The 25744-nt window shown below is 38.4% G+C and overlaps 1 protein-coding gene across 3 annotated transcripts in view; it reads left to right on the top strand.

The window, feature by feature from the left end:
* The window catches only part of LOC137106730 (protein PHTF2-like), a 38009-nt gene that overhangs the window by 6475 nt on the left and 5790 nt on the right, over window positions 1-25744 (top strand). For 2 of the 3 annotated variants that reach the window (XM_067490453.1, XM_067490455.1), the window contains exons 2-11: window positions 5572-5652; window positions 14979-15035; window positions 19483-19552; window positions 20259-20417; window positions 22231-22396; window positions 23737-23898; window positions 24705-24933; window positions 25041-25187; window positions 25289-25445; window positions 25611-25681. In XM_067490453.1, coding sequence (XP_067346554.1) covers window positions 5608-5652; window positions 14979-15035; window positions 19483-19552; window positions 20259-20417; window positions 22231-22396; window positions 23737-23898; window positions 24705-24933; window positions 25041-25187; window positions 25289-25445; window positions 25611-25681 — 1263 coding nt within the window. In that variant the 5' untranslated portion in view covers window positions 5572-5607. The remainder of the gene's footprint in view (window positions 1-5571; window positions 5653-14978; window positions 15036-19482; window positions 19553-20258; window positions 20418-22230; window positions 22397-23736; window positions 23899-24704; window positions 24934-25040; window positions 25188-25288; window positions 25446-25610; window positions 25682-25744) is intronic. The other variant, XM_067490456.1, reaches the window with a different exon arrangement.

Raw genomic sequence — 25744 nt, 5'->3', positions numbered from 1 at the left:
AAGTTGACATTGGCAGGGCAAAACACAGTAAATAACTAATTAACAACCGAAAATGTATATTATCAAACAGTGTATAGGTAACGTTGCTACCTGAGATTGTCTGGGAATCACCCTGCATGATGGAAAACATAGCCCCACCACGTTTCACACACTCTTACCCAGAGAAACCTGACATTTCTGACCTTTCGTTGATTGAGCAGTGTCATATTTCCTGCAAGCATGCACACACACGCATCTATGCACTCATGCCCAAGCTTAGATGTAACCTGCACCTATCATGAAATATAAAGCACCCAGAGAGAGACAACAGCTTGTGTTACACATCACGAGTTCCTAGACTTATAAAGCAGGTCTCATCTTGAGATCACATGTTCATCCCAGAGAAATCTTTTTTTTTTTTAGCTATTATTTGACTTGTTTTCTATTCTATTGTTTTTTAGCTTGAATGTTTAAAATATACCACTAATGAGGTTTATGTTAAACCTCATGCTTAGTTTTCATCCAAGTTTGTATGGCTGCTGCTTTTGTTTTTTTAGTGCAGCCAAACATTTTTTTTCTTCAGAATTTTAAGAAAATTTGCTGTTGTATTTTCTGATTTAAAGCCCCCTAGAACTTTTAATTTGGGGTATTTGAGCAGCAATATTCATCACCCACCTGTTTTTGAGTAGATGTTTGCAGCAGAAAGAGGAACAGTCAGCGTTTTGCTGGTGTGCATATACTACTAAATTCTACTACTATACACATCATCCTAAGAAACGCATTTATGCTTGATTTCAAACTTAAACTTTGAAATGAGTCACCTTACTTAGCATGTAAATCCTCTGAAGCTGCAGTAGTGAATAGAGAGTTAGATGAGGCTGAGTGCCTCTACTATGCAACACTGCAGAAATTCTCTATAGAAGACATAATGTTTAAGAACTAAAACTAACGTTCAGGTTTTGTCTTCAGCTCAGAATGTTTGCATATTTGCTATTTAGCTAAGTGACTTACTAATTTGCGCTTTCCTAATGAAGAAGAGCAAAGAGATAAAAGATTCGAGATGAGATTCATTAGAGGCGGTTAACAGCTTAGAACTCTAAATGGTTATTAGAAACTGGCCCTCATTTCTGCAGTAATTGGACTAAGTGTGTTAGTCCTAGAGAGAAAAAAGATTAGCTTTAAGGTGTCATATTAAAATGTCAGAGGATGGATGGATGTAACCAATTCGTCCTCCTCACACACCGTGATTTCCACAAAACACACACTCTCAGAAACACACTTGTATTCTGAGCACACCCTCTTGCCACTCATCTAGTTCTAATGATTTTCAGTTTTTCTGTGTGGAAAGTACTAAAAAGTTACTTATTAAGTTACTCTGCTCTAAAATGATCTCTAGTTTAAAGGAAAGTGACCTCAAGGGCTGAATGATGTACAATGTATGATACCACGTAGAGAATACTTTATTTTTTTTTTGTCTTCCTTTTGAGTAATATACAGGTCCTTAGAGCATCATTATTCCCCCCCCCCCCCCCCCCACACACACACACACACACACACAGACAAACTGTGCCGTACTGTACATAATACACACTGTCTTATTGACTGCACTTTCTCTCTAAATTGGTCATTTTGGACAAACCACTGGGCAGACAGACTTGGCAGGTCTGAGGGCTGTAGATCCTGTGTATGCGTGTTAGTGTGTGTGGTAGTGACTTTGGTAAATTCTTTGACAGCTTTGCAATAGGGAGTGTTCAGTCTTTTTGCTTTCAGAGTTACCGTGAAATAAAAGAAAAGGATGCAAAAAAAACAATGAGGCACATACAGAAACATGTAATTATAAATATAGGTTCAGTTTTCGTTATGATTACCTATAAATCATGTTTCTTGTTGCTACAGTAAAAATACAATGCCAGTGTGTCTGTTGTCTGGGCTCCCTTCCCTAAGTATCCTTTAGCAAACCACAAAGTATTTTGGAAACACTGAGTGCAGTGAAAAGCATGTTAGGAAAGAACCCAGCCTGTCTTTTATTTTTATGTTTTCCAGATATAAATAACAACCCAGCACTTAACAGCTAATCGTGTGTGTGTGTCTGCCCTGTGTGAGTGCGTAGCCATATTATGCAATAATATGTGCTTGTGTTTGATAATGTGTATTCTCAGATATTATCATTGTGTTGGCATGACACCAAGGTTTTTTGAGGCTTTAGACCTCAAGGATCTGCTTGTTTTGTTTGTTTGTGTTTTCGCCCTTTCTGGATGGAGAGGATTTGAGGCATTTAAAGCTCTGACAGAGTTAAAAACAGAAAACACTGCTGTCTCCGGTCCAGCTCTACTAATGATGGGCTGTCATTGTATTGACTTGGTCTGTCTGGGATAAATGTCTGGTTTAATGATTGTTAGTTTTAAAGATGTGCAGTCTTATAAATCCTTAAATGGCAGAAATCCTACAGAAATTCAAGTCTGTGTATGGTGACTTGTTTGTTGTATATCAAGTTGTGGTAAACAGACTGGTTGCCTCTGTTCTGTCTTCATGAGTCATTGTAGGACCATCCCCAACATTAATAGTAAAAACATTGCTAAATCCAATAACATTACAACATTTTTTGGTTCCTACTGAGGGGGATCAACCCTACTGTTTGTAGTTTGGTGGTGTTGCTGACTCAAGTTTTCAGAGCCAATTGGTGACAGACATTCTCAAGGATTTTAACATGTTCAGTAATTTTCGTAACCTCCATATTTCTCGTAGACTCTGTTCACCAGCGTGAACAATTAACTAATTCAAATATTACTCTAAAACAAGATGTGGATTGTGAGATGAAGTAGTGGGAAACTGTGGATGCCAAGGGAATATTTTCCATCATGTCTTCCATCCAGTTTTAATATTAAGACCTTTAATTGACAGTGTAAACTCATTGACATGGGCCATTTTCTTCCAAAGTGTTAGTTCAAACATCCTTTGTTTGCCAGGTTCTGTAATAACAAAAACAGAGCGCAAGGTAGAGTGTGTCAGGGATTGTGTGGTTCTGCAGTGAAAGATGGAGGGAGGAGTAATGATCGTAATCGTAAGCAACAGTAAGCAAGAGACTTGCTTCCTGTAGCTAAAAGTGTCTCCTCTCACACACATACAAAGAGAGAGAGTCTGCATACAAACAAACAGCTCTGCAACTTTGTTAGTGCAACACTTATGGGTATAAGAACCTCTTTCTAGATGTGTGCATTACTTGGCTGGTGGTGTGTGCCACACTGCTACAAGCGGAGCGTGATGCTTGATTTAGAAAGTGTTCACACTCGGGGAGAAACTTTTCCCTCCTTCCTGCTTTTGAATGTCACATTCTTGACTTACAGCACTGTTCTTTGACTTGCTGCAGCAACTTTGAACGCACTGACACTAATATTAAAGTGTTTTTGTTTTTTTTAAGTGGTGACTTTGCTGCATGTTTGGTCATTGGCAGATAAGCCAAGGTGCTTTCAAACTATTTTGTGGTATGATCTCATACACGTACACAAGATGGACTGCAAATAGCCAGTAGCAACAGCTACTTTGCATTGTGGTATTCTTGGTATTCTACAGACTGATTTAGGGAAACTAAACTTTCAAACTAGAAATGAGACTGACTACCCTGCAGACTAATGCTGACTGCGTATACAAGCCTTTACATGCAAGGTAGTATTATTTCACTTTTCATTGGTAGTAAATAGTAATACTAGTTTTATAGAAATAATAGCTTTGCGTAAATTAAGTAGAATGAGTCACATTTCCTGCAATTAAACTGAAGAAGCCAAAGAAACGCTTTACACTCTTGTTGCCCTTTGAATCGTCCTTATCTCCAGGCGCTGCCCTCCATCCCTCTCCATCTTTCTGCTCCTCCGTTCTCAGTCGTGCAGCCAGACCACACTCCATTTACATAACAGACTAATAAAAAGGCAATGCTAAGACACTGACACAGACAAATACAAATGGAAGAGGAAGGAACAGGGGCAGAGAGAAGAGGGAAGGAAAGTGTCTACGCATGAACCGTCCATGTTTTCCACTTGACAGCTTTTTTTAACAGCACCTTCCTCTCCTCTTCTTCCTCTTCCAGTTCTAATGTTTCTTACTAAACCGTCCAGTCAAAATGGTTGCCACTCCTATAAATACAGAAAATGGTTCGAAGACATTTTAATATGATAATCTGTGAACAAAATCTGTTTCTGGTTTCAGTAGCCAAATGTCATAAGAAAAAATTATTTCTGTTGTTATTCTTGGTGTCAAATAACCTTGAAGCTCAGGCTTGTTGAAGTGAATCCAACAGAATGCTTTGTGGACTCAACCTTTTAAACCACAACAAGCAAGCTCACATAGACTCCATTGCTAAAAGATCTTATTTCAAAGATAGTTTACTGTAATAACACAGCAAATGTAACAGTGACACATTGCATTACCAGCGTGCACTCTTGTTTCAGTAATTGTGGGATGTAAGCTTTCTGCCACCAAGGGATGTCCTAATATGATACCAGTATTGGGACAAATACTACCGTTGTGTATTCCTACTCGTACTTCTCTGATACTGCACTTGATACCAGGTTAACCTCGTGTTGGATGGGTATGTAGGGGAGGTGGGAAATGTTTGTAGTTTGGTGGTGTTGCTGACTCAAGTTTTCAGAGCCAATTGGTGACAGACATTCTCAAGGATTTTAACGTGTTCAGTAATTTTCGTAACCTCCATATTTCTCTGTAGACTGCAATTCATGTTGTCTGTGCCTCTCCATCCAGGATGTCACCCTAAACCTGTGCTTTGTTTTTTTTGTTGTTGTGTTTTGCTTATTTTGCGCTCTTCAACAAAAGTTGGTTTGTTCATAAAAAGCTGGTTGCCCCCTTATTTGTTTTGGCAGAGAAAACGTGAGAATTTCTGTTCTTGCAAGATAAACTCCAGTCGTCAGGTGTGTTCTGTGACATATGGTGGAAAGAGTGTTTAAGTATGAACTATCCAGTCCAGGATTGTACTGTCCAATAACTCATACTAGAAGCACAAGGGTTTAGTTCTTAGTAGAAGTTTAGTATACATTATGAGACAGTGACTCAGCACTTTAGCTTTGTAGTAAATTACGGTGGATTTGTAATGAAACAATAAATATGAATTATTTGTAGACTTTCAGGAGACTGGTCGTATTAACCCACAATTTTGGTTATGTTGTAAGATGAATAAACGACGAGCCCGACATGCATGATACACTAATACCCACCAAATACCCAGCATTGAGTCTAAATTTATGATCCCAGACGAGTCCCTACTTGTTGCAGCCTGGCTGAAAGAATGTTACAAGGAGGTAGTCCATGCAAAGTTTATCATAAAAGCAACACACAAAAAAGAATCAGAATAGGTGTAAACTGCATTTTTATATGTGTTGTATGTTTAGAGAAAGGCCAAGTCACTACCTTGAGTTAAATCAGCATGCACATGGCTCATGTGTGTGTTTGCTCCACTGTCTTCCCTTGTGATTGTCAAGGAAGACCTGCCTTTCAGGTATACAGACGTCAGTCCTCTTCTTGCTCTCCTCATTACTCAGTCACTCACTTTGCTCTTCTCTTTTGCCGTGTGTTTTGTGTTTTCAGTCTAAGATGCCCTAGGCGGGGAGAAGGGAAATGTAAATGGCTTCCAAAGTAAAAGATGCTGTAGTGTGGTACCAGAAAAAGGTAAGACACTGCTTATTTACTACATTCAGTAATGTTGTTTTTGTTTATTTTGTTAGTCGTAAGAAAATAGTATAGTAATTGTCTGCTTCATTTTGCTTCCTTAGCGTGTGTGGCAGAAGAAATTGTTAAGAAACTAAAGGGAAAAGCATGCTATTGTTTTTATTCACTCATTAACAACACATGGTGTGGTTGGTTCTTTCTAAAGAAGAAATAAAATGCACTAAAAAGGAACTTTTAGCTTAAAGAAAAAAAATAATTAGCAGCTGCTTTTTTTCATTTTCTGCTGAGTTTGTGCAAGTTTCATTAGTTGTGTAGTAGAACATACATTTCTATTAATGTAATATCTGGTCCTTAATAGTAAGCAATAGCTTCTTCTTTTTTTTTTTTAAGCTGCAGAATTTATAGTTTAAAATATCAGAACATTTTCTGTGTGTGCAGAAGTTTTTTAGTGTTTAACTATTCAGTGCTGTCAGCAGCAGCAGCAGATTCGGCCCCTTTGACACTGTTTGAAACCAGCCTGGTGTTGTGTGTCTTTTTGCTCTATAGTGTCAGATATCAGATCCTCTGCTGGACTCCAGAGCTGCAATCCCCTTTGTAGATCTCAGCTTACACATCATCTGCCTGTCCGGCTCGCTGTCCTCATAAACCTATTTTTATGTCCTCTACAGCTCCGTCTCTGTATATCTCTCTGCCATCGTCTTTGCATTTCAGCCCTCTATTATTGTGCGTGCACCTGGCAGATGTAGACATCAACTTAAGCTTTTACAGGATCACTCTGAAGATGACTCTTGAGAACAGACGTTACAACACTATCTTTGCTCAAAACTAAAAATTTTACCAGCTTTGTCTCTTTACTTTGGATCTTAAATTAGTCATCAATATGATCACCAGTAACATTAAAGGTTTTCATTGGAGACTTTTCTAATCCACAAATGACTAAGAAACAAGATAAAAACAGTGTGTCAGTGTTACTTTGAATTACGTTTATCTGCTTTGTCAGGAACTGGTGTTAACCTGAGCTTGTCTAGGCAAAGACAACCAAGTGACGACAATCACTTAGTCGCAAATGAACACAACCCTCTTCAGCAGCAGATTAGTAGCAGGTCACACCTGTGTGCCTGTCCTCAGGGAATCTTCATGTCTGATGTCACTTTTAAACAAGAGCTTTCTTCTTTTTACTTACCCGAATGTACAATGCGACACACTTCATATACTCTATTTAATATTGTGACTGTGGGTTTCTTGCATCGTATCCAGAGCTTTTTGTCTCAGCAGGTTAAGTCAGCAGGACTGGGAGAGTTTATTAATCTCAATTCAGCTGTTTTTATTGGTCCTGGGATCTGTGAAGCTAGGCTATAACAGCTGATAGATGTTCTTTGGAGGGTGAAGATGAGTTAAGGTTACAGACCGTCTCCTGAGAGAGCAGGAGACTCTGTGGGTTTCCATTAAGCAAACACCTGAAATCCTGCTAAACAAACACTGCTCTCAGGAGTGTATTAAAGTGTTCATACAGTATTAACTGAAGCTGTGACAGATCTCACATAGTAAAGTGAACTTGGTGGTGAATGGTAATGTATTTCTAATGAGGTAATTTCTCGAAATATACTGTAACCATCAATGTTATAGAATTATAGTATCCACTAACAACTGGTTCTCGGTGACCAAAATCTATATTTTGTCACTTTTCTCTGGTGGGTTTTAGCTGACTTATTTTAGTTGCTAAATGTAGCTGTATTTACATTATTTTTGCTTCCACCCAAGTACATTTGATAAGGGACATTTGTTTGTTTTTGCTTGCAATATGTGAAATTTTGAAAAAAATGTCCTCGTTAGTCTGAATACGCCTTAGACTCTGGGAAGGGCAGTTACTGAAGAAAAAGCTTGTGAAGCACTTCCTTGATTAGCTTGTTTGTCTGTGCCGTATACAAAAGCTACACCTGATCTGGAGATTTATCATTAGTTTTAGTGTCTGTATGAAAAAATTTAAGATGATGATAATAAGTTGGAAAATTCCTTAACAAAAATAGCAATACCTCTGCTCACCTTTTCACCAGACTTTGCCGAATGCCTACGACTAACTTGACTGGACATTTTTCAGTCAGAAGCAGACAGAAATCGAGACATTACGTCAGTATATTTGCCAGTATAACAAAGACAACCTAAATGTGACCTATAAACCTACTGTAATGGATCCAGATTTCCAAACAGGTCTGTGAAGCTGAATGTGTTGTTTCCTCATGATGAGTCACAGTATACAAATTGTTTTGACTGCTTTGTATGGAAACAGATTGCAAATAGTCACAGGCTCTGACCAAAAGTCCCTCATTTACTTCTACCTAAGGACACAACAGTGAGCAATAAAATGAGATTTTAAGCTTTCACAACATTCCCACCCAGGAGAGCTGGTCTGTGGCCTAAACATGATGTCATAACTGCTGGCGAGAGGCGTGCATAGGTGGCATTTTGGCTGGTCACACCCCTCTGTGTGCAGGCCTGTCGATAAAATTGTCTATACCACTACCTGCTCAAGGACACGTGGACATTTAACCAGATAACAGTGACATAGCCGACAGTATTTATGTAATTACAGATACAGCAAGCAGCCCGTGCTTAGAAGATTTATTTCCTGTGCATTCCCAGTTCTAGTGCTATTCCAGTGGCGTCAATTGCACTTTTACTTACTAGCGAGACCTATGAGTTAGAAGACATGTCAGTTGTGTATCTAAATGCTTTTGGCTGTGTGTTGACATCACAGTTTGTGCAACACTTTGACCAAGGTGGTGAGCATAATCGTGGCTTTAGAAATAATTTTCCATAATCACTGGTAGCTTTAAAATTACACAGTACCAATTTTTGCATCCATGTAATGTGGAACAGTGCTTTAGCAGAAATTAGTGTGCAGCTTTTTTCATTCCATTGTGGAATTTCAGAGCACTACTGTAAAGGTTGGCTAAATAAAAACACTTAGAAGGTAAATTTAGTCACTACATAACAAAGAGGGAGTGATTTTGGAAACAGTTTAATCTTAGTGGACCACAGTGCCAACTCCAAGACACGTTTATCTGCTGTGTCACAAGACAGACTTTGTCTTTTTTTTTTTTTTTTTTTTTTTTTTTTTTTTTTTTTTTAGAAACAGTTCATATCCTTGGTTTGTTGGCAAGATCTGTGAATGTTAATTTTTCAAGTTTTGTAAGTCTCTGAAGATTCCCTGTGAATACAGTCAACTGTAGAGTTATAGATGTTGGAGTGACGACAGCTTTATTTAGAGCTGAGAAGAAAGATGCTTTGTCGGGTAGCTTCATATACTGATATACATAGTGGATTATATGTTTCTATTCTCTTTTCTTAATCCAGAACTGATAGTTCAATTGCTATTCTGTCAGCTTTTGAGAAATCTGAAGTTGTATTTTATTTTATCGCTGTGTACTTACTTCATATTTGTTGTGTGTCACACCTTTGCATTTTAACTTTATATTTTAGATTGTGTGTATACACCTGACACCAAGACAAAATTCCTAGCACTGTTAAGTGTTCTTTTAACTGTGCCTGGCAATAAACAGTTTTCTGATTCCGATGAAAACGGGCAACAAGGCTGATGTTGATTCACTCATTTGCTCTAGTTGTTATTTAGTGGTAATACCTATCGGATATAGAGATGGAGACACACAGTTTAAACAGTCTATTATTGGTTGATTTACTGAAAACAAATAGACAAACATTGGCAGTTTTCCCTCATAAACAATACAACATTCCCTAATCTAAGCCTATATATTATGAAGACTCCTTGTTCTCTCTGATACAAAATTCTTACTGCTATGGTTCGTTTGCAAGAAGATATTTAAAGATTAGATATTAAGAATTAGATTAAGACATTAGGGAATGTCAATAATGCATGTCAACAATACATTGTGTAAAGACTGTAAAAATAATTCTTTAATAACTATAACCTGCACAAAAATTCCCCAAACCTTCTTTTAAGTGTCACGTGAAGTTAGCAGTGAAGTATTCCCCCATGTTGCTTTTCTTTCTTCACTCCTTCTTGGCTGTTTCTTTATTCACACACACTCACGCTCACACTAACCCACGCTGTGTATCTAAATTAGACCTTACACACAATTGACAAGGCTACACTCTGTGTATGTTGCTATGGTCACAAACCATGGTAGAAAGGTTAATCTGTACACTGCAATCAGATGTCTGACCCTAAATCTTTAATAGTTCTTTGACTCTTGAGGGGGGGGGTCATGTGGTCATTTGGTCATTCATGCTTCTGCAGTTTGTTTTCCTTTTGTTGTATTATTTAATGATTAATTATTTTTTTTTATAAATTTTGACATTTGATGTTTAAAAATATTAGCAGTTGATAATTTGAGATTAGCATTAAAGAAAACATTTTTTCTCACAGTTGGCATATACTTGGGAATTTTAGGACATGAATATGAACATTTGGCTTCTGAGCCATTGGTTTGCAAAAATATAAATTGAATAAATAAATATCTTAAATTGATGAATAACAGATGTTTTTGCCTTAATTTGGATTAACCATTAAAATGTAAAAAACTGAAACACATTTGTGTTTATTAGTTTGTTCAGTCCTTAAATTGAAGTCTTCCCTCTTTTTATGCACACTGGCAGCATCTTTGTGTATTTATGCTGGTGGCTAAGCTATGCCAAATCTGAGCACATCTAAAATGTAAATGGGAGATTCCCACAAATAGATGAGGGATATTCCATCACAGCCAGTCTCCTGAGATTTACATACAGGAAGAAAATGGGAAATGCTTCAGTGGAGGCTTCCAATTACCTCGCTTCTTATCCTTCAGACAGGGATGGGATGCAGAAATATAAATAAATAAATCTATACATTTGCACAGATAATGTGATGTACTGCCCAAATAGCAAGCACTGCAACCACAATGATGTAGTCCTTGGACAAAAGTGATTATGAAAGTTCTCTGTAAGTTTAAATCAACAGTCCACAAGCACATTCATTAGTAACTTTTTGTATTTGTAATATGTGCTCAATGATCACTTTATTAGGTACATCTGTACAATGTAATGCAATCCAATACAGCAGCTCTGCCATAAATTCAACTTTTACAGTAGTATAATTTCTCTGTTTTTAAGTTGAAACTGTCACAAAGTTGATAATTCTACTGTCTGTTTGTTAGGGGGTAGAGTTGGATTGTGGAGTCATAGTGGAGGGCATTATAATAAAAGGTGGTTCTAAAGTTTTGGCCACCCTATTTAAAATGAATGAGGTGGTCATTAGAGCCACATTTTACTAAATGCACAGGGATTTTTTAACATGGTAGAAAATGACGTACAGATTGAATTGGTAATTAAATGCTGATAGAAAACAGCCTGCTCTTTTCAGAAAAGGGAGGGGGGAAAAAATCTTTCTCATCAAGGTTGAAAGTAGTTTTGTCTTTTCAATATTAATGGGACATTGTTCACACCACGTGTTCCTTTGGCTCAGTATTGATTTTTAGAGTTGAGAGCTATGTTGTGTTTGAATAGGCAACCTTCCTGTACCTGTTACCTAGGTCCCACTGAGCTTGACGCCTTGTGAACGCCAGCTAGTTGATAAAGACAGATGACAGATAAATGCCAACACTCATGCATTGACAGCTAATGTGTGTTAATATTTTATACCTTATGAAGGTCTGTCTGCTGTAGACACACACTTCTCTACTGTAGCTCTGTAAACCAGCAGCTATCTTTGTCTGTAATACCGCTTCTGTTGCAGAGGCAGTTGTTATATAACTGTTGCTTTGCTGACATAATCCCCCCCCCCCACACCGCCACCAATCCGTTGTCATGGTGACCTCAGCACTGCCGCAGCGGCCGCTCTTGGCCTCCTCATGCTCCTGTCTGGTTTTCACTCATTTGTTAAATTGCTGAAGTGTGTGATTTTTCTCTGTGAAATAACTGAGGAGTCATTTGTGATTTGACCAAAAGATTAACAGCTTCTCAAGCAATCTTTTATTTAAAAAAATGACAGAATAATGATGCTAAATTATGACACAAGTAAACAGAGGAGCTGTGCTAAGTGTTTTTGTTGCCTAACAGCTCATTTATTTTGAGGAGATGATCAGGTAATCTGGGTGCTGTAGGGATGATTGTGTGGATAAGAAGATATGCAGTGCTGTTACCTCACTAATCCATGATGTAACAAGAGTTGTGTGTGATTATGTAGCAAACATTTCTGCTCTTTCCATCTCCACCTAGCTCCTTATCTCCACCCTCTTCTCCTTTATCTCTCTGCTCCGTAGGCTAGTCATGTTTGCCCTCTGGCTGTCCTCCACATGTACTCAACATGTTCGTGTGTGTGTGTGTGTGTGTGTTGAATGATGTGGAAAATTTGCTGTCAGCTGAAATGACACAGTGTAAATCAGTTAAAGTTTTATTTATATCCAGTATTCAGTGTGGGACTGTTGTTGTTTGGCTCTATTATAACATAAAGCTTCAAGAAATTTTCAAAGAAGAGTTTTGTTTTTCCAAACAGAAGTTTCTAGTCAGCAGAGATTCCTGACCCTGGTCCTTGGGGAACTGCTGACTGGGAACAGGTGTGCTAATTAATTAGAAATTGGTTTGTCTTTCTCAAACCCCGTCCCTCATCTAAGATGGTATTTTCCACCCTCTGATTTATTGAACACACCTGATCCAGGTAATTAGCAGGGGGCAGTGCAAAGACAGCTTAAAAACAGGGCAGAGTTCCCTGAGGACCATGGTTGGGAATCTCTGGTTTGCAAGTGTCTTATTTTCTCGTTTAAGAGCAATGTGACATTACATCACATTTAATAGCTAAAAGTCAAACAAATGTAGCTTACTATATTACTCAGATTAGTTATGGATTGTTAAGATGTATGCAGACAAGACAATCTTTTAATGCCTAAGACCTAAGCATTAAAGGATTTTCTTGTCTACATTAATTTATTTTAAATCTCTCTAATATATATATTTTTAGTCCTTTCAATCTCTCAAATACTATAAGTTACAATAACAGCACATTAGAAGTACAGCATTTGTTAAAAAGGAGGAAAAGAGCTGTTGCAGTTAGAATGTTTGCAAGTTTGCCAAAGTGTTTTTAATGTTTGAACAATGTTTTATCAATAATTCACATACTAGTCTTACCATCAGGTCCATTTAGTAGCTGTTGTTCTACAGATTTTTTTCTACAGACTTATCTTCCTTGGTATGTGGTGTTTGCACAGTTGGAAAGCTGTAATGCCACTTTAACCACATCTTATCCATGTCAGTTTATTTCTTAGTTACTTTAAATATTAAAAAAGAGAAACTTAGAATCTTCAATTGATTGGACCTCGGTTTTATTTCAGGCCCAAGTCTGAGCTGCTTCCAGACTAAACTAAAAAATTTTAACTTGTTTTTACAAAAGCTTTAGATACTTTTATTGGATGACGTGTTTTTATTTGACTTGCAAAGCAGTAAATCTCTCTCCTAATGTGACCTATGGGAAGTGATGTCATGACCACCACATAGCTTTTTAAAAAAAGTAAAGCATAGATACGTGTTGGACCCATCTTGAGATCAGGGTCACAGATCGACGAACTCTCTGACCCACATCTGCTTGTATGTAGTGATTTACACTGGCTCATATTTTAATATTACTCTGACACTATCAGTGTTTTAACTGTGGTGGGTCTTAGTTCAGTATAAAGAAACATCACTTTGACTACCAACATACCAAACCATTGAAACAGAATGGAAACAGACATAAAGGAGTTGGAGAGATGTGTAAAGTTTACTTTAACCTACATTTTAGACATTTCTCTCTATCCTCATCCAGTTCTTTTTGTCTCTTCATGTTCTGTCCTTGTCTTTCACCTTTTTCTTCGTCTCTTTCTATGCATGTTTAATGAAGTCTCATTAAAGATGCAGAGTTTCCACTGGCAAGCCCACAGGGTGACCTACACTCGATGCCTCGGAGACGCACTCTCGCATGAACGCACCCCGATCTGCTGAGATCGGATCATTAGCTGATCATCACAGTGTGTGTCTCTGAAAGGCAGCTGCAAAGCAAACAGTTTTGGAGCTCAGTTTTATTGCCAACTGTACTGCGTAGAATCAAAGAAGGTCAAATAAGAAACTGGCAACCCGGCACAGTGAAATTGACAGTTTGACCTTGGAGTTCGTTTTATCCTTTTGAATGTTTGTTCAGAGGTCAGATGTGTGAACAAGGAGTAAATATATCTTGTTCTCACAGCACTCGGTCTGTTCTGTTGTTTTAAGATCACACAGGTGTGTAGCATGGTGTGTGTGTGGGTGAATGTCCTAGATTGTCTAATGCATAGAATGACTACTACTACACCACCTTCTCTAAACACACAAACACACACACACACACACACACACACAGTCTGCAGGTGTATTGATCCCAGTGATCTCTGCAATGGTGGCATGCATTTAGCCTCAGTTATGCAACCTCACCAAGGGTTTGTTAAGCTGACGTTTTCACAGGTTTAGCTCTACCCTAAAGACAAGAAGCAAGATGAAATCATTAGAGATTATGTATTAAAGTGTAACCTACTCAGCTGGTTTGATGGGTGTATTGGTATGTTTATCACTTCTGTTCAGCCAAATCTTATAAACTTGTTATCCCAGTTTCTTTTCCTAGTATGAGTTTAATAATATGTTTAATGTTTAAGGGTGTGGAGTTAATCTGTCCATGCATGTCACATTACTGCTACCAGATTTCCATTTAGTAAAGTAAGTAGATCCATGATGCACAATATTAACAAATGTTCTAGAATCATGTGATTGTTATGACCTTAAAGCTGGTGGAAAGGTATAAAGATGACATGTCGGCTGTGAACAACGCATGTTGCTGTGTTTTGCATCCTGTACAGGTCTTTGGCTCCAGCCTTTGAAAAACTCAGAAAGTGCTTTATGCCAGGCAGTGAATCTGTAGCTAGATTTTACTGACCCAATTATGCATTTAGTGACTCATAAAGAGATTTATGCACATTGCTGCTCTAAAATATGGCTCTATTGTGAAGCAAATCCTGAACTTGTACACAAACAAAACCTGCAGTTTCTGCACAATCTTAAATCATTATGAGGATTTACTTTGGTGGAGCTTAGAAAACAAGCAACTGAAAAGTTGAAAATGTTGAAAGCACTGATATTACCTTACTCAATCTTAAATTTTGATTGTTTTTGTTACTGTAGTTTTGCTGTGTATTAAATAAACTTTGGTTTGGATCATTACTCTTCTTCCTGTAAACATCCACAATGGGATGTGTGCACAAGCTGTATAGTTTAATTATTTCCTTTATTTATTCATTTGTTTATTTATTTTTCAGATTGGTGCATATGACCAACAGATATGGGAGAAATCCGTGGAACAGCGAGAAATAAAGGTATGTTTGGTTCACTGTTGTTATTCCATTGTTGCTCTTTCCATTTTCCTGTTTGTGTTTTCTTTCTGCTTATTCAGGAAGTGTCTTCATACTGAATCTTTCACTCCTCTATTCCTGTCATCTTCTTTTTATTGTGTTTTCGATGTCTCTTGCCATGCGGCCAGTTGTTTTCCAATGTTTCTTTCGTTTTTAACTTGCCTCTCTGCCCTTGTGGCTGGGTGTCACCTGCCCACCTCTCTTCTCTTCATCTCCATCCCCTCTTTTCCTCCTCCTTTCCGCAGTTCATTTCTCTGGTGAGTAATTAAGCAGAGAAGGACGTCCCTCCTGTTGTCCCACTGTGCACATCTGCTCACCCATGCTGTAGACTGCTAGACTGTGATTGGTTGACTTGATCGCTCAGTACAGTTGCTATGTTGAAACCTGGTGTGTCCATTAACCCCACTCTGTGTTCACTCTGTAGCAGTGCTGCTTTGTGATTGACAGTAGAAGGAATTCAGTTTCTTAAAGTTAAACTACAGTCAAATCTGTGAATCAGGAAGTTAGACAGCTGTGGTGTCGTGTGATCAGGGGAACATGGCACAAATAATGTTGGTCTCCTTCAACCCTTTAGCAGACAAATTGTTAAATAATTGCAACAGTGACTCAAAAGTGGCACAAAAGTCATGAACGACAAGGTCATAGCTGCATTGTTTTGACCACTCAATGCTGTACATGTTTAAGAAATTTAGCGGGAGGAGTACACACCTGGTCTATACTTGTCAGTGCCCATTTAATCAGAAATCAGACATGAGCACTTTTTGTGATGCAGAGAATGAGCGCTGTCTCAGAATCATCGGTTTTGGGACTTTTTAATGCAAACTAGTCTGAAACAGCTCAAACCAAAACTGCCAACATGGAGGAAAATGGAGAGTAGTTTGACAGTATCAGTTTAACATAAATTGGTCAGTTTGTTGTTCAATGTTGGACTCAGTCAGTTCGGAAAGATCAATATTGATGTAGAGTTAAATGTTTGCTTTCTCCTTCTTATTCTTCCCATGTATAACCTGGTGCCTACATTACCCACATTGTAGCTGTAACACTGACATTGACATGGCTGTTGGATAGTAGCTGCCTATGTTGACCTCAGTCAGAAAGGAGATGCAGGCTACAGAGCTCACTCCAGACCCCATTTCTTTTTCAATTGAAACTCCTCAGTCCCAACCAGCATCTGACATCTTCTGGAGCCAGAAAGGTTTTTATTTCCACTTCCTTCACACATGGAATTGTCCCCCACGTATTAATGTCACAACAAAGCCTGCGTTGGAAAACATGCGTTTACGAACTGCAAAAACAAAACCCAAACTATATGAAAAGTAACATTTAACAATGACAATCATGAATAAATTATGAAAGATTACGACAATACCTGGAACTGTTGTAACTATGTGCAACAGGGATGGCTTTAACTGATAAAAAAAACAGGAATAAAAATCTCAATGACGAAGACCATGAAATGTTCCCTTTTAAACCTGCATACTGAAGATGAACACACTGCAAAAAAAAAAAAAAAAAAACTGTGGTTTTTATCATTTATTTTATTGCTTCATAACACAACTTTATGGCCTCAGATTAGAGGATTAAAGGAAAATATTGTGAGGGCATGTTTTGATATAACTCTCTCATAGTGTAGCTTAGTGATAACTGAAGGCTCTTCACCTGTCTGCTTCGGCCTCTCACCTTTGACCTTTTTAGAGGACAGCCTCATAACCCCCCTTTTCAGATTTTATTTGAGATTGTCTTAGATCCAAAGTTGAGTTTGAGAACACCGTGTGTCAAAAGTGCTTCAGGGAAGGATTAGATGTAGCTTTGAAATTAACAATTTTACTCCTAAATAGTGACTGAAAATGTAAACATTTTCATTTTGGATTTATCTTAGGGATTTCTACAAGGTGGCTCCACATCTAGATCTCCTATCTCCTTTTGTACCTCTATCTTCTCACTCACACACACACACACACACACACACACACACACACACACACACACACACACACACACACACACACACACACACACACACACACACACACACACACAGAGCTGCAACTCAGGCTATCAGCTAAAATGGTTCCCATACTTTGTATCTGCAGCAGACAGCTTAGAGTTTACAGTGTCCTGTGTTACTTCCTCACCACTGTGACGTGTTAATTTGTGTTATTTATAGGCTCATAAAAAAATTTGATAACTGATATTTCTCATAAACCTGAAGGATATCAATCTTCTCAAAGATGTTCAGAAGTCTTTTTATTAGCAAAATCTCTATCTTTATTGTTTGGAGAAGATACATTTGTGCTGTTTTGTCATCATTCTCTAATCATAATTGTAATTTACAGAAGTCTAATTCTAATTAGACATATTTAAAACATATTTTTAATTTGGAACAATTATTACAGGTTAAATCTAGCAGTATTAATTTCCAGGTATGTAGTGTTTTGGCTAAATGGTGGAATACATTTAATATTTAATGGATTCTATTCCAATCTTGTTCTTGTTCGCCCCCCAGCTACCATCTTTACAGTCTACTTGACATAAATTGACAAACAAAAACGTGTGAACTGAGACTGTTTCTCTGCCGAAAAAAACAAGTTACCACCTTACGGTGCAGACACGAAAGTGTAAAATATTCTGTTAAAATGTAATAATAATGTAATTAAAATTATATTGTTAAAATGCATTTATATTTTTTGCTATGTAGTGAATTCTGCTTCATGAAAAAAAAACATTTTTAAAGCAACGTGACCATCAACCTTTAGAGACAAAAGCGAAAAGAATAGCTATTTATCATGCTCTTCCAAAGGAATGAGTGGCATTCAGCGGTCACTGAGCCAGCCTCAGGAAGTATGATGAGATGAGTTCATAAAGAGGTAATAAATAATGCAGAGATATGAGAGTTGTGGCCAGATGAGATGTTTGTAAAGGACTTTAGTGCAGCAGTAAACCCATCACCAAGAGGAAACTATTGATCCTTTTCTTTTTAACCACACACTTACTTTCCTTTTATTTTCCTGCGCCGTGCCACACACACACACACACACACACACTACGGTGTATTAGTTTGTTGGTTGTGCTGTTTAAAGATAAGGGCCTCCATCAAGCTTTGATATCAGACCACTGACTGATAACACAGAACGGTATTGGCCTGTTGTAAATATTGGCATGAGGCAGATACATTGAAGTGGGCAAGTTTTTATGTTACAACAGCAGCTTGTTGAGAATGACTCACATGTTTGAAATGTGCTGTATTTCAGTGCTTTAAAAAGACTTGACACTTCCTATTGATAAAACCAAATCTTGGTTTCATTTTTCAAGGTTTTCATTGAGTTTGCCGGCACTAACACAACAGCAGATTTTGAGGGCTGATACCAAGATACTACTTTTCTCTTCCTGGGAGAATGAAACCATTTTTCAGTTAAACAAGCGAAAGTTCTCTCACTAAACACTTGTATACTAAGAAGCGTTTGATGCAACAAAGTTAAACCTATAAATCTAATTCAGTCATATATAAACTTGCAAAAATGACTTTCTGCACATTCGTTGTGTTAAATAGTGGACGATTACAGTTGCAAAGACAATAGAAATCATAAAATATGAAATATGCTAATGGGGCTGTGTAGCTTATACCACTGCACAGTCCTCAACTGTCTGCTTTTTGCCAAATGTATTTTGATCCGTTAAGAATCCTCTAAGCTCCTGCCTGCACAGTAGAAACACATGGTTTTGGGAACTGAGTTTGTGTATCTCTTGGTGTGAACATGTAAATATAGAACTTTGTTTGTTTGATTTGATGTAAAACCTTAATCAGACAACATTCACAGACTGCTTACGATACTAACTCACGATACTTTTGATACCGTCATAGTTCCTCATACACATCAGTTGACAATGTTCATTTTGTCTTTACTATCCCACACACAAATGTCCTACACCTGTAGATGCATTCATGTGAAAATCAAACTAGAAAGTTTGTCGTCACATCTGACAGAGCAGCCACGTACACACAGACACACAAATACAAATGTATGTGTGCGCGTCATACTTAAGGAGGAAGTATCTGGCTGGCACAGGAAGTTAATGTGGCAAAAAGAAGCTATATTTTCATGGTGAAAAACTGCAGATTGCGAGAACAGTAAACCTCATTGTGACACATTCTTTTTGAAAAACACGTTGCTGGACAGAGTGATGAAATATGTTTACTTGGAAGGTGTGAGTAAATGCTGTTAAAGAGAAAATAGAGACAGTGGCTGTGTGAACCTTTAATGCATGGTGTGCCTCCTCAAACACTGACTGTGTGTGTGTTTACAAGAGCATGAAGTACACAAGAAGCCTCCTGCAGTTGAGTTAGTGTAGATGTGCACATTTTGTTTATTTGTATAAACAAAATACCAAGTCTCCTTGTCTCCCCCTGCAGGGCTTGAGAAACAAGCCAAAGAAGACTGGACATGTCAAACCAGACCTTATCGATGTGGACCTGGTTAGAGGTGAGAAAATAACACCTTTGTGTGTGTACTTTCTTTCCATCAACCTAGATGTGATGTAGCACAGGCTTCCTGCTATAGTTCAAATCATGCAGCGCACTGCATTGTTTGCTCCATGACAACAGTTTAAGAGGCCAGCATCACCGTGCCAGACTCCTGTCACTGCTGATCCTCACCTTTTTTGTCTCCATGTCTGTCCTCATATCTGTTTGCATGCGTCTCATATTTTTCCCTTTTTAATTATTCCCCAAATCAGTCAACCGTATCCTCCATTGTTATAAGACAGCAGCAGGAAGAGAGTAGATAAATGGATGAGGGGATGTTGAGATAAAACAGAAGCGGGAGGAAGAAGGAGTAAAGATAACCTCAGCTCTAATGTGACTACAGGATGTATTGAGCAATTGTTCTTTGCCCAGTCATCTGCCTTAATTAGTTCTCACTAAACTAGGTCATTGGCTTTTGGCCTGTCCCTTCCGGGGTCGCCACAGTGAACGTGCTCAGCATGTGATTTGCCCTGCCGCAACCCTCCCATTTTATCCGGGCTCGGGACCAGGGTGACCCTGAGTGGCTGGGTGGGGCCACAGCTTGGAGTTTGGGATTTGAACCCACGGCCTTCTGCATCCCAACCCAATGCTCTATCACTGCTTCACCAGGCCCCCAATTAGTCTTCATTAAACTAAGTCTCTGTATTTATTCTCTTCCTCCTCAGGTTCGGCGTTTGCTAAAGCCAAACCAGAGAGTCCGTGGACGTCTCTTACCAGGAAGGGCATCGTCAGAGTCGTCTTCTTCCCGTTCTTTTATCGATGGTGGAGCCAGGTCACCTCCAGAGCCATTTTTCTCATACTACTGGCTCTTTACCTGCTGCAAGGTAGGCGTGTGAGACAGCTGTGTAACAGCTGCCAAAGGGTTTTGTTTGTCTTTGGAGTCCCAGCCACAGTTTTGCTTCTGTCATTGTGGTTGAGACAGACATCAGCCAAAGTAAACTGGTTCAAAGATGAACTGGTATTTCTTGTTTTTCCCACACCTGGGAGGAAGAAATGATCTCATGTGATTCAAATACACAATTTCCACTGAACTATGCACCAACATCTGTTTAGTTTATGAAGTATGAGACATTGGTCAGACATTTCCAAAATCCTGCTACATTTTATATCTGCACTTTCTACTTTAGTGTCCAATTAGCTTCAGTAGACGTATGATCATTTAAACATATGCAGACAGATTTGGTATGTAAGTAGATGTTGGACAACATTCTAAAAACCAAAGACAAGTTGTTCAATAGATGCTGTGCATCAGTCATCTTTCTTAAAATGCAGTCATGAAGCACAAGCATGTTGCTATTTTCACCCCTTATGGCATCTTATTTTTCATTTCTCTTTTCAGCTCTCCACCCTTCCTGTTCACTTCCTTGACACAAAAACACTAACACACAACTCTTGTGCTATAGTGAAAACAAGTTAAAGTTGCATCAAGATATGTTTGACCACAGAAATACAAACACAAACCCGAAATACTTTCACCTTAGTAATTTGTTTTGGCATGCCACCAAACACTTTGTTATACACCCAGCACACACAACCAGAAATATTTCAGGTCACCTGATGATTTTATTCTTAACAATATTAATGACTTTACAAACACAAAATAACCAACAGGACAGACAGAAGCACACCCAGCTTTACAGATCTCATGCCAGAAATCTTGGAAGAGTGTGCCCAGGCTGTATGTGCTGCTGGCTGAGTGGGAATGTGTCTCCCCCTCCTGTGTGTTATTGGTAGTGCTAGACCCGTCACCTTCCCTATGCACCTCCATCTGAGATCCCTTCCTCAACTTCCTTCAGTTTGGAAAGTATAGAGGTTGGAGAGAGACTTGGAGTGAACTGTGAAACTATAGCATTTCTAATCAGATGCTACAATTTGAAAAGCGAATTTCTAGAGTAGGACAACAGTACTCTGCACCCAATAATGGACACAGAGGCTAAAAATAAAAACCAAAAAAATAAACCAAATCCTACAAAAATTCCCTTTGAGGTTGTTCTGGAGAAACAAATATTTACATATGTCACAAAATCCGTTAAATGTAACAGATTTCATATATGAGAAAATAATTTGTAGTAAGTAATTTGAAGACAATCAAATAAATGAAAGACATTTTCATGAACAACTAGTTCAGATACCTGGGTGTCACTAATAGAGCTTGACCAGAGAATCTCAAACTACACACCTGTAGAGTCTTAACATTCCTCAATTTCTAGCTCCTCTTTCTCCACGAACATCTTCTACTGGGACTTTCTTGGCTACAGAGTGTAGTTATAAACACAGTAATCAGATAGTAAAACAGGGGTCATACTCTCACACAGGCTTCAAACCACATGTTTACTGAATGGACAACATTACAATTCCTGTTAGTTTATGAAACAAAAACAGACCTTACAAAGATTAAACTTAGAGTTTAAAACATTGTCTATTTAATACATTTGTGGTTTGGAATCAGTATTTTCCATCTGCCATTTCATGCCCAGGAAGTAATGTACAGCTTGGGTCTGTGACTGACCGCTGCAAAACCAGCACAGTGAATCGCAGGTCTCGGTCCAAATTCTAAAAACAACTTTGCTTCTGTTGCTCATTTTACTAAATTTTTAAAGTTCTAAAAAATTCCATTTGTCCATATTGGTGTTACAGTGGCAGCAGCAGTCCTGTATGTGACCATCCCTCTGCCTCATGGGATACCGGCCACTGAGGTGTTCGGAGCCATCTGGCTCATGTTGCTGCTGGGCACCGTCCATTGCCAGATCGTCTCCACCAGAACCCCGAAACCTGCCTCCAGCAGTGGAGGGAAAAGACGCAGGTAATGGTGGAGGAAGGAGACCTTGGGACTCAAAATAATCATGTTTATCATGGAGGGATTTTTCTATAGGTCTCTGTAAATTACTCCAAAATTCAAACATTTAGTGATTATTGTAATACTTCTAAATGTAAGTTTTGATTTTTCTAAAAAATCTTTAAAGTCTTAAAAGACGTTGTGAAACTGCAAACTAGAAAAGACTTGAACTTATAAGGCCTTAAGGAAATCTCTCCCTGATAAGTTTTTTGCCGGCTTGAAGACAACAATGAAAAGCAAATTGTTGTCGACAGCAGCTTGCTTTACTTGGTGTTTTTTCTAGTGTCTAAGTTTTCAGTTTTTTTCTCTTCGTTGGTTCAAAGCTTGTCAGTGTGAAGGTGCTGTTTATTGTGAAGAATGTCGTAGACAATTTTCCGACTTTTGGGTAGAAAATTGGACCGTGCCTTGAAATTTCAAATATTTTCTTTGGCTTTGCTACTGAACTTGGCTCCATTTCATTTACATACTAATGAAGAAAAAGGGAAAATCGGGCAAATGACTTGATTATTTAATGAATAAGTTTATTCTGTTACTCTCAATATTTCTTTGTATCTGTCTTTCTTTTTCTCATTTGAGTCCTAAAGACATTTCATCTCGTGGACAAACAAAAGTCTGTCTCTATGGCTAGAGACATTTCATCTCTTGGCTTTTTTTTTTTTTTTTTTTTAGTTTAATATTTGGTCACCTGCCTACATGCTATGAGGTCACAAAGCAGATGAAGTTGTTGTTACCACATGACTGTCGCAGCCAAGTTTTTAAATTAGACTGAGTTTGAGCTCAAGAACCAAACCAAGAGAAAGGAATTATTGTTTTAACTGATTCAGTTCTGCAAAACTCTACAATTTGATTTTGTTTGTTTTTTCGCAATTATACTCCCGATCAAATCCTACATTTAAGGATGTTTTGTCTGCATAAATCATGGATATAAAATCTAGACTAATTGTCCATGAAAATGTCTTTCATTTGATTGTCTTCAAATTACATTTTCTCACATATGAAATATTGCTACATTTAACTGATTTTGAGACTTTTATGTAAATATTTATTTTTGCAGAACAACCTCAAAGGGGATTTTTGTAGAATTTGTTTTTTTAAATATATTTATAGCCTCTGTGTCCAGTGGGTGCCAGAGATTTGGGTGCAGAGTACTGTTATTCCTACTCTAGAAATTCGCTTTTCAAATTGTAGCACCTGATTAGAAATGTACTCGCTCAAAAACAAAATGCCAGGTTCCTGGTGGACACATTGCTATAGTTTCACAGTTCACTCTAAGTCTCTCTCCAACCTCTATTCTTTCCAAACTGAAGGAAGTTGAGGAAGGCATCTCAGATGGAGGTGCATAGGGAAGGCGACGGGTCTAGCACTACCGATAACACACAGGAGGGGGCGACACATTCCCACTCAGCCAGCAGCACATACAGCCTGGGCACACTCTTCCAAGATTTCTGGCATGATATCTGTAAAGCTGGGTGTGTATTTTTGTTTCCCATCTTCTTTACAAAGAGATGATTCGCAGATACATGGCTGGGCTTCAGTTCCAGTACACTGAATTATATAGTTTTAGTAAATTAGCAATGTGGACTTTCTCCAAAACTTCAGTTTAAAGTTGCATTTTTTTAAATGGTAAACGTCAATCTGAATCCCAGCCATGACTCAAAACTAATCTTTGCTTCTGCAACACCACTTTTCCTGTCACTGTAAGAACTATTAGAAGATTGGTCTTTTATTAATGGAGCACAGGGATTTAACAGCTATTATATTGTATAGGACATGCTTATCAAGCTAAATTCAAGGGAAGCGTGAGGTATTGGGTGAAATGTTTTATTGTCTGAGGACTTCTCATTTTTTTGTTTAACAATTCAATTTGTCATTTGGAGTCTCAGCTTTTACCCATGCTGTCAGCAGACTGCAACAATGTGGAACATTTTAGCATAAATTAAAAAAATGATAAAATTACTATTTGATAGGAATATGAGTCCTTTCATTGTATTAAAGATGTCAATGATCAATGCAGATATCTACAGTAAATTAATTACCATTTAACTTCACTAGCAGCTCTTTAGTCCATCATATCTTATGCAACAATTGTTCTTCAGGATTTGTGTTTATTGTCCATGAATGTTCCACATTGTTTGATATATCCTGATAGTATAATTTCTGTGCTTGAACTTAATTACTACTAAACCCTTGACTCTGCTGCTTCTTCCTGTTTTGTTTTTTTTACCCTGCTCTCCCCCTTCTCACCTTTTCTACTGTCACCTGCTGTCTCCTAAAGGTGTAAGAAGTCCAAACTTTCCATTGACAAGTCGACTGAAACCGACAACGGCTATGTGTCATTAGATGGCCGGGTAACCAATCGCAGCAGCGAGGAGGGTCTTCAGCTCCATGAGCAGCGCTGTGATTTACCGAACAGGGCTGATGAGGCGTGCTGGAACTCACACATTCAGCCCACACACACTCACAAAGCCCGAAGCACAGGATTGGTGCTGGCTAGCGGCAACACGGTGATAAATCACATCTTAAATCTGAATATTTACTGAGGTTTATTCTGCATCAACAAACCAATTTTGCAGCACACAGACTCAGACAGACCATGATTTGTGTCTTTAAGGAGCCAGCATCAGATGAGGCATCCAGTGAGGAGGACCCTGAAGCATCCTACAACACCCTCCGCAGGGGAGTTGAAAGAATGAACAGTGACTGTACACTCCGAAACCGCAAGAATACACACCACTACAAGAAACACTATGCCGTGGAGGTAAACAAATACACCGAAGGTGACATGTCAAGTTTATTGCTGCCACAAAATAAAAACAAGTACATGCATTCCACAATCCTCTGTCCCATCTTCCCTGTCAGGACATCCCAAAGTCAGGCACCAGTTGCAGCTCCAGATGTTCCAGTTTAAGGACTCAGGACTCTGAGAGCACTCGACATGAATCGGAGACTGAGGACCTGATGTGGGAAGACTTCCTGCACTGTGCAGAGTGCAGATCATCGTGCACCTCAGAAACAGGTCAGGAAACACGATTAAGTAGAACCTTTGTTAGCATAAAAGCAAATGTTTGACATTAACAGAGTGTGTGTTAAAATGGTAGTAGTAGTTCTGATGTATCTGGTACAGTCATTATGTTTCTGTTAAGATATGTTTGACTTGAAATAGTGACTTTTTCCTCTACAGAGGGGGAAGGAGGTGGAACACCTGTGTGCCCTCCTGCAAAAAAGGAATACAGAGATGACCCTTTTCACCAGGTCTGTGAACTCAGTAAGATGTCCCTCATGTGTAGGAATGGTGTTGTGTAGCATTTTATCAAA

The sequence above is a fragment of the Channa argus genome, chromosome 21 (genome assembly GCF_033026475.1).
Source record: "Channa argus isolate prfri chromosome 21, Channa argus male v1.0, whole genome shotgun sequence".
Lineage (NCBI taxonomy): Eukaryota > Metazoa > Chordata > Actinopteri > Anabantiformes > Channidae > Channa > Channa argus.
Note: the sequence above shows the minus strand (reverse complement) of the source record. Positions and strands in the feature narration are given on the sequence as shown.